The following is a 9905-nucleotide window of genomic DNA, read 5'->3' as shown; positions in this document are numbered from 1 at the left end:
AGAGAGAGAGAGAGAGAGAGAGAGAGAGAGAGAGAGAGAGAGAAAGACAGAGAGACAGAGAAAGAGAGACAGAGAGAGAGAGAGAAAGAGAGAGAGAGAGAAAGAGAGACAGAGAGAGAGAGAGAAAGAGAGACAGAGAGAGAGAGAGAGAGAAAGAAAGAGAGAGAGAGAGAGAGAGAGAGAGAGAGAGAGAGAGAGAGAGAGAGAGAGAGAGAGAGAGAGAGAGAGAGGTGAGGGGGAGATAGAGTTTCCACTGTTTATTTGCAAGACAGTGGCCTGACCGTGTCTGGAGTCTGCTATGGCATCTCAGCATAATTAATGGGTGGCTGTTCAAGAAATAGCGAGTAGCACCTAGAGAGGGGGAGGGAGAGAGAGGGGGAGGGAGAGAGAGGGGAGGGAGAGAGGGGAGGGAGAGAGAGGGGGAGGGAGAGAGGGGAGGGAGAGAGAGGGGGAGGGAGAGAGAGGGGGAGGGAGAGAGGGGGTGGGAGAGAGAGGGGGAGGGAGAGAGAGGGGGTGGGAGAGAGAGGGGGAGGGAGAGAGGGGGAGGGAGAGAGAGGGGGAGGGAGAGAGGGGGGAGGGAGAGAGAGGGGGAGGGATGTAGAGAGGGGGAGGGAGAGAGGGGGAGGGAGAGAGAGAGGGGGATGTAGAGAGAGGGGGAAGAAAACAAAATCGTAGCAAAAAGAGCATAAAAAGAGGAAGAGAAAATGTGAGGGAGAAAGAGAAAGAGAAGGAGAAGAGGAGGAGAAATGGAGAGAAGAGAGAGAGCGAGAGACAACAAAAACTTGGGAAAATTATGCAGAAGATTGGGAAAATCCTCTGCATTATCATTAACAGCAGACTCGTACATTTCCTCAGTCAAAACAATGTACTGTGCAAATGTCAAATTGACTTTTTACCTAATGACCGTACGACAGACCACATATTCACCCTGCACACCCTGGGCTCCCAAGAGCTGCAGTGGTCTAAGACACCATATCTGTGTGCTAGAGGCATCACTACAGACACCCTGGTTCAGCGACCTACCCCTCCTGCCAAATGTATGATCATATTAGAGACACATATTTCCCTCAGATTACACAGAACTACAAAGAATTCAGAAACAAATCCAATGTTGATAATCTCCCATATCTATTGGCTGAAATACCACAGTGTACCATCACAGCAGCAACATTTGTGACCTGTTGCTACAAGAAAAGGGCAAACAGTGAAGAACAAACACCATCGTAAATACAACCCATATTTATGTTTATTTATTTTCCCTTTTGTACTTTAACTATTTCTACATCGTTACAACACTGTATGTAGACTTAATATGACAGTGTAACAATCGTCGTAGAGAGGTGACCAAGATGCAGCGTGGCACGTGTTCATGATTATTTATTTAAATCAAACAAACACTCGAACAAAAATAACAAAGGGAAACGAAAGCGCACAGTTCTGTCAGGTACAGAAACACAAAACAGAAAACAACTACCCACAAACACAGGTGGGAAAAGGCTGCCTAAGTATGATTCCTAATCAGAGACAAGGATAGACAGCTGCCTCTGATTAGGAACTATACTCGGCCCAAAACAAAGAAATACAAAACAGAATGCCCACCCCACCCCCTGACCTAACAAAATAGAGAAATAAACCGTCTCTCTCAGGTCAGGGTGTGACAGATATTTGCAAAGTCTTGATTCTTTTGGAACTTTACGTGTTTACTGTTTATTTTTTATTGTTCATTTCACATTTGTTTATTATCTGTTTTACTGCTTTGGCAATGTAAACATACGTACAGTGCCTTCGGAAAGTACTCAGAGCCCTTGACTTTTTCCACATTTTGTTATGTTACAACCTTGTTCTAAAATTGATTACATCATTTTTTCCCCTCATCAATCTAGACACAATACCCCATAATGACATCACAATACCCCATATTGACATCACATTACCCCATAATGACATCACAATACCCATTAATGACATCACAATACCCCATATTGACATCACAATACCCCATAATGACATCACAATACCCCATATTGACACCACAATACCCCATAATGACATCACAATACCCCATAATGACATCACAATACCCCATAATGACAAAGCAAAAGCAAAAACAGAAATATTACATTTACATACAGTAACTATTACATAAGTATTCAGACCTTTTACTCAGTACTTAGTACTTTGAAGCACAGTGATTACAGCCTCGAGTGTTCTTGGGTATGATGCTACAAGCTTGGCACACCTATTCTTCTCTGCAGATCCTCTCAAGCTCTGTCAGGTTGGATGAGGGGCGTCACTGCACAGCTATTTTCAGGTCTCTCCAGAGATGTTCGATCAGGTTCAAGTCTGGGCTCTGGCTTCAAGGACATTCAAAGACTTGTCCCGAAGCCACTCCTGCATTGTCTTGGCTGTGTGCTTAGGGTTGGTTGTCACGCCCTGACCATAGAGAGCCCTTGGTTCTCTATGGTGTTGTAGGTCAGGGCGTGACTAGGGGGTGTTCTAGTCTTTTCTATGTTGGTGCTCTTGATATGGTTCCCAATTAGAGACAGCTGATGTTCATTGTCTCTAATTGGGGATCATACTTAAGTTCTCCATTGTTCCCACCTGGGTTGTGGGATATTGTTTGTGTTAGTGTTTTGTGCACTACGGCGTTCACATTTGTAGTAGTTTGTTTATTGTTTTGTTTAAGTTTCACAGTAATAAAAGATGTGGAACTCAAATCACGCTGCGCCTTGGTCCGACCTTTTCTATGAGCGTGACAGAATATCCCACCACAAATGGACCAAGCAGCCTGCGTTGGAGGAAAAAGTGAGTTGGACCTGGGAGGAGATCCTGGGAGGACACGAGACCCTTCCTTGGCGGGAGTCGCCAAGGAGCATAGGGGGACAGCGACGACGCCGGGGACCGCGGCCGCAGAAACCCCAAGATTATTTTCTTTGGGGGGGGGGGGCACATGGGGCGGACGGCAGATCAGCGGAGAGTACCAGAGCCCGAATGGGAGTCTCTGGAGGAGTTCAATGAGGGATACCGGAGAGAGGTTTTGGCTAGGAGTATGCTGCAGCGCAGGCGTTTGGAAGAGCGTGATACCAGTCCGGTGCCATCTGCGCCGGCTCCACGCACCAAGCCTCCAGTGAGCCTTCTCAGCCCGATACGTCCTGTGCTGGTTCCTCGCACTCGCCCTGAAGAGCGGGTCACCAGTCCGCTGCCACAGAAACCCCTAGATTATTTTTTTGGGGGGGGCACATGGAGCTGGCGGATGAGCAGAGGGAAGAGCCAGAGACCGTCAGGGGGGCGATGGAGAAGTTGGGGGAGAGTGAGAGGAGAGAGATGTTGGTCAAGTGTGTTTTGCTCAACATTCGACCTGAAGAGCTTGTCAGCAGTCTGGTGAAGTCTGTGCCTATTTTACACCTCTGGCCTCCAGTGAGCCTCCCCAGTCCGGTACGTCCTGTGCCAGCTCCCCGCACTCGCCCTGAAGTGTGTGTCATCAGTCCGGTGCCACCTGTACCGGCTCCACGCACCAGGCCTCCAGTGCGCCTCTACAGCCTGGAGCGTCCTGTGCCGGCTCCAAGACCTCGACCTGAGGAGCGTGTCATCAGTCCGGTGCAACCTGCGCCGATGCCCAGTCCAGGCACGGCGTCCAACCCAGCTCCATGGCCGGAGCCCTCCTCTGCACCGGTGCCCAGTCCAGGCACGGCATCCAGCACCGCTCCAAGGCCGGAGCCTTCCTCTGCGCCAATGCCCAGTCCAGGCAGGGCGTTCAGTCTGGCGCCATGGCCGGATCCGGGGCCTGGGCGGGGGCGGCGACCCGCACCGGAGCCACCACCGACACTAGTCACCCCCCTACCCTACCCTCCCCATTTGGTTTCAGGTTTTGCGGCCGGAGTCCGTTTAGTTGGTTTATTGTTTTGTTTAAGTTTCACAGTAATAAAAGATGTGGAACTCAAATCATGCTGCGCCTTGGTCCAACCTTTTCTACGAGTGTGACATCGTTGTCCTGTTGGAAGGTGAACCTTCGCCCCAGTCTGAGGTACTGAGCAGGTTTTCATCAAGGATCTCTCTGTACTTTTCTCCGTTCATCTTTTCCTCAATCCTAACTAGTCTCCCAGTCCCTGCCGCTGAAAAACATCCCCACATCAGGATGCTGCCACCACCATGTTGCACCGTAGGGATGGTGCCAGGTTTCCTCCAAACGTGACTCTTGGCATTCAGGCCAAAGAGTTCAATCTTGGTTTCATCAAACCAGATAATCTTATTTCTCATGGTCTGAGAGTCTTTAGGAGCCATTTGGCAAACTCCAAGTGGGTTGTCATGTGCCTTTTACTGAGGAGTGGCTTCCGTCTGACCACTCTACCAGAAAGGCCTGATTGGTGGAGTGCTGCAGAGATGGTTGTCCTTCTGGAAGGTTCTTCCATTTCCACAGAGGAACTCTAGAGCTCTGTTAGACTGACCACTGGGTTCTTGGTCACCTCCCTGACCAAGGCCCTTCTCCCCTGATTGCTCAGTTTGGCCGGGTGGCCAGCTCTAGGAACATTCTTGGTGGTTCCAAACTTCTTCCATTTAAGAATGATAGATTCCATTGTGTTCTTGGGGACCTTCAATGCTGCAGAAATTTTTTGGTACCTTTCCCCAGATCTGTGCCTCGACACAATCCTGTCTCAGAGCTCTAAGGACAATTTCTTCGACCTCATGGCTTGGTTTTTACTCTGACATGTACTGTCAACTGTTGGACCTTAAATAGACAGGTGTGTGCCTTTCCAAACATGTCCAATCAATTTAATTTACTACAGGTGGACTCCAATCAAGTTGTAGAGACATCTCAAGGATGACCAATGGAAACAGGATGTACCTGAGCTTAATTTCAAGTCTCATAGAAAAGTGTCTGAATACTTATGTAAATCATGTATTTCTGTTTTTTATTTTTAATACAATTGCAAACATTTCAAAAAATCTGTTTTCACTTTTTCATTATGGGGTTTTGTGTGTTGATTAATGAGGGAAAAAACAATTTAATCCATTTTAGAATAAGGTTGTAACGTAACCAAATGTGGAAAAAGTAAATCCTTCTGAAGGCACTGTATGTTTCCCATGCCAATAAACCCCCTTGAATTGAATTGAAAGAGAGAGAGAGAGAGAGAGAGAGAGAGAGAGAGGACAGAGAGAGAGAGGCCTGAATGACTGTTCACCACAGGGACATTATCAGCATTCACGGCTGCACTGGAGCAAATTAGGCCCTGTGTTTAGCCTTTCGCCTTCCTCCGTGGAAGGATACTACAGTAAGACAGACTCACACTGGGGGGAAACAAACGCAACGGCAACAGACCAAACCACCAACCGTATAATTCCCTCTGGCTTTCAGCTGGCCTCGGAGTGATTTTGTGTGTGCCTCTAAAAAGTCTCTAAGAGAAATCCAATAATGTGTTTATGCTTGTATGACAAGAGAGATGGTCATTTCCTCTGCAGGACAAAATGCACTTTCTCTCTCTCTCTCTCTGTGTCTCTGTGTCTGTGTCTGTGTCTGTGTGTGTGTGTGTGTGTGTGTGTGTGTGTGTGTGTGTGTGTGTGTGTGTGTGTGTGTGTGTGTGTGTGTGTGTGTGTGTGTGTGTGTGTGTGTGTGTGTGTGTGTGTGTACAGGTTTGCATGTGTGTAGTCAATAGCCATGTAATCATCCCCGCAAAGAGACTGATGAATACTATGTCCATCACATCAGAAGGTTAATCACACAAAGAAGAAGCTTTCTCCTCAAAGAATAATAACAGAACATGCTATTTAATAGCAGAGACGTCTCTTCAAGGAATAATACCAGGCAATACTATTTAATATCAGAGACATTTCCTTCTGTTCTACATTTGTTATGCTCCATAAAAGCATTAGCAGGTTCTTCCTCACCTTTACATATATATATTTTAAAAAAAACACACATCCTGGGAATTTTATCCATCCCTACTCTAAACATTTAATATGACAATAACTTCTGCTGTTGCCATGCGTTGTTGTGCTAGTATCTTTTAGTATTTAATCAGTTTGTATTTATTTAATCAGTTTGTATTTAATCAATATGTTTGTATTTAATCAATCAGTTTCTGAACCTTTAATATTTGTATTCTTTGTGCTTGGTGCTGTGCTTGGTGCTGTGCTTGGTGGTGTTCTAGTGCCTGTGAGGTGAAGGATGTGGAGACTGTCTGTACCTCTATGTTTGGTTGGTTGGAATAGAAGTTTGGGCTGTACACCATGGCATAGTCTGACATCTGCCATGCAAAGATAAACATAGACTTTTCTTTTCTTTTGTAACTCTGTTTCATCTGGTGGTGGAAAGTTCATGTGTAAAAACTTCTGTCAGTCTTGTTTGTTCTGTTGATAGAGAACATACCACACAGTCTATACAAATGAAAGACTTTGTTGGGCTTGCGGTCAAAAGAGAATGTGAAATCTGTCCAAATAAATAAAGACTTGTTGTGTCTGTTGATTATTGAACCTTTATTTAACTAGGCAAGTCAGTTAAGAACAAATTCTTATTTATAATAATGGCCTACTGGGGAACAGTGGGTTAACTGCCTTGTTCAGGGGCAGAATGACAGATTTTTACCATGTCAGTTCAGGGATTCGATCCACCAACGCTTTTGGTTACTAGCCCAACGCGCTAACCACTAGGCTACCTGCCGCCTCAAGTGTCTGTTGCTGTCTGTTGGTGTGTAGTTGTGCCGGACGGAGTCTGTTCATGTGTTGATATGTATGTTGGTGTGTTGATATGTCTGTTGGTGTGTTGATATGTCTGTCGGTGTGTTGATATGTATGTTGGTGTGTTGATATGTATGTTGGTGTGTTGATGTGTTGATATGTATGTTGGTGTGTTGATATGTCTGTTGGTGTGTTGATATGTCTGTTGGTGTGTTGATATGTATGTTGGTGTGTTGATATGTATGTTGGTGTGTTGATATGTCTGTTGGTGTGTTGATATGTCTGTTGGTGTGTTGATATGTATGTTGGTGTGTTGATATGTATGTTAGTGTGTTGATATGTATGTTGGTGTGTTGATATGTATGTTAATGTGTTGATATGTATGTTAATGTGTTGATATGTATGTTGGTGTGTTGATATGTATGTTGGTGTGTTGATATGTATGTTAATGTGTTGATATGTATGTTAATGTGTTGATATGTATGTTGGTGTGTTGATATGTATGTTGGTGTGTTGATATGTATGTTGGTGTGTTGATGTGTATGTTGGTGTGTTGATATGTATGTTGGTGTGTTGATGTGTTGATATGTATGTTGGTGTGTTGATATGTATGTTGGTGTGTTGATATGTATGTTGGTGTGTTGATATGTATGTTGGTGTGTTGATATGTATGTTGATATGTATGTTGGTGTGTTGATATGTATGTTGGTGTGTTGATATGTATGTTGGTGTGTTGATGTGTATGTTGGTGTGTTGATGTGTATGTTGGTGTGTTGATATGTATGTTGGTGTGTTGATATGTATGTTAATGTGTTGATATGTCTGTTGGTGTGTTGATATGTATGTTGGTGTGTTGATATGTATGTTGGTGTGTTGATATGTATGTTGGTGTGTTGATATGTATGTTGGTGTGTTGATATGTATGTTGGTGTGTTGATATGTATGTTAATGTGTTGATATGTATGTTAATGTGTTGATATGTATGTTGGTGTGTTGATATGTATGTTGGTGTGTTGATGTGTTGATATCTATGTTGGTGTGTTGATATGTATGTTGGTGTGTTGATGTGTATGTTGGTGTGTTGATGTGTATGTTGGTGTGTTGATATGTATGTTGGTGTGTTGATATGTATGTTAATGTGTTGATATGTCTGTTGGTGTGTTGATATGTATGTTGGTGTGTTGATATGTATGTTGGTGTGTTGATATGTATGTTGGTGTGTTGATATGTATGTTGGTGTGTTGATATGTATGTTGGTGTGTTGATATGTATGTTAATGTGTTGATATGTATGTTAATGTGTTGATATGTATGTTGGTGTGTTGATATGTATGTTGGTGTGTTGATGTGTTGATATCTATGTTGGTGTGTTGATATGTATGTCGGTGTGTTGATATGTATGTTAATGTGTTGATATGTATGTTGGTGTGTTGATATGTATGTTAATGTGTTGATATGTCTGTTGGTGTGTTGATATGTATGTTGGTGTGTTGATATGTCTGTTGGTGTGTTGATATGTATGTTGGTGTGTTGATATGTATGTTGGTGTGTTGATATGTATGTTGGTGTGTTGATATGTATGTTGGTGTGTTGATATGTATGTTGGTGTGTTGATATGTATGTTGGTGTGTTGATGTGTTGATATGTATGTTGGTGTGTTGATATGTATGTTGGTGTGTTGATATGTATGTTGGTGTGTTGATATGTATGTTGGTGTGTTGATATGTATGTTGGTGTGTTGATATGTATGTTGGTGTGTTGATATGTATGTTGGTGTGTTGATGTGTTGATATGTATGTTGGTGTGTTGATATGTATGTTGGTGTGTTGATGTGTTGATGTGTCTGTTGGTGTGTTGATATGTATGTTTGTGTGTGTGTGTGTGTGTGTGTGTGTGTGTGTGTGTGTGTGTGTGTGTGTGTGTCCCTCACCCTTTGATGCAAAGGTTTAAGCAGTCCGGAGAGGAGGCTGGGGTGTCCAGTCTGATGCCCATGGCCGCAAGTCCCACCTCTGATTGGCAGATCGTCTGCGCTGACCAGCGAGTGATGGAGAGAGTCCAGCCCTCTGATTGGCTCAAGGTAGTAGGTGTCATTTGAGTTCAAGGCAATCAGGCCCCTGTTTCAGCAAGAGGGAGAGATTAAAGAGGCATGATTGGACGAACACAAAAAATGACTAAATTTAAAAAGAACCTAAACAGCAACAAATATTGTATGCAGTTAAGCAACATAATTTATTTTTTTACATAAGATAACACATGATAATATTACATGACATGTATGCATGTGGAATGTCATCATTTATCCTGCCAATGTCACAGTACAGCTGCCCTGGGGTAGTTCCAGTGTTGACCTGCAGGGGGCGATGAAGGACCCAGAGGCCCTAAGGGAAGTGGTATTTGAGCTATAAACAACAGAGCTGTACTATATGGAGGTTTTAGCCTGTGGCCTCATACAGAGGAGCCTGGAGGGAACTTGTCCAAGAGGATAGAGGGCTGCAGTAAAAAGGCCATTTACAGGCAGAGTGAGTCACTCTCCATCATTATCTGTCAAGAGGTTGTATGTGTGTGTGTGTGTGTGTGTGTGTGTGTGTGTGTGTTTTGTGTGTGTGTGCGTGTGTGTATGCGAGTGAGAAAAGAGAAAGATTGAGGAGGCTGTACCCCACTTTCAACATCAGACCCCTCCCTCCCTCCCTCCCTCCCTCCCTCACACACACACACAGACACACAGACAGACAGACAGACAGACAGACAGACAGACAGACAGACAGACAGACAGACAGACAGACGACACACACACACACACACACACACACACACACACACACACACACACACACACACACAGGTTGCAGCTCCATTGTAATTGTAGAAATACACTCTGTAAGCACGCTGCACTGAAACAGACATTACCAAGCACTACACTCTTAGAAATGGTTCCAAAAGGGTTATTCGACTGTTCCCATAGGAGAACCCTTTTGGGTTCCATGTGGAACCCTCTGTTGAAGGGGTTCTACATGGAACCCAAAATGGTTCTACCTGGAACCAAAATTGGTCATTCAAAGGGTTCTCCTATGGGGACAGTCGAAGAACCCTTTTAGGTTCTAGATAGCACCTTTTTTTTCTAAGAGTGTAAGGTGAGAAAATGATTCAATGTAAAATCCATGTTATCAACAGAGAACATCACCTGCACAGCATGAGACGAAGGGCTGCATTGAGTTAAGCCCCTTTGATAAAAAC

At 44.1% G+C, this 9905-nt stretch overlaps 1 protein-coding gene across 2 annotated transcripts in view; it reads right to left on the bottom strand.

Moving 5' to 3' along the window:
* The window catches only part of adam19a (ADAM metallopeptidase domain 19a), a 246765-nt gene that overhangs the window by 102702 nt on the left and 134158 nt on the right, over window positions 1-9905 (bottom strand). For both annotated transcript variants that reach the window (XM_045721474.1, XM_045721473.1), the window contains exon 6: window positions 8602-8785. In XM_045721474.1, the coding sequence (XP_045577430.1) occupies window positions 8602-8785 (184 nt within the window). The remainder of the gene's footprint in view (window positions 1-8601; window positions 8786-9905) is intronic.

The sequence above is a fragment of the Salmo salar genome, chromosome ssa07 (genome assembly GCF_905237065.1).
Source record: "Salmo salar chromosome ssa07, Ssal_v3.1, whole genome shotgun sequence".
NCBI classification, from domain to species: domain Eukaryota; kingdom Metazoa; phylum Chordata; class Actinopteri; order Salmoniformes; family Salmonidae; genus Salmo; species Salmo salar.
Note: the sequence above shows the minus strand (reverse complement) of the source record. Positions and strands in the feature narration are given on the sequence as shown.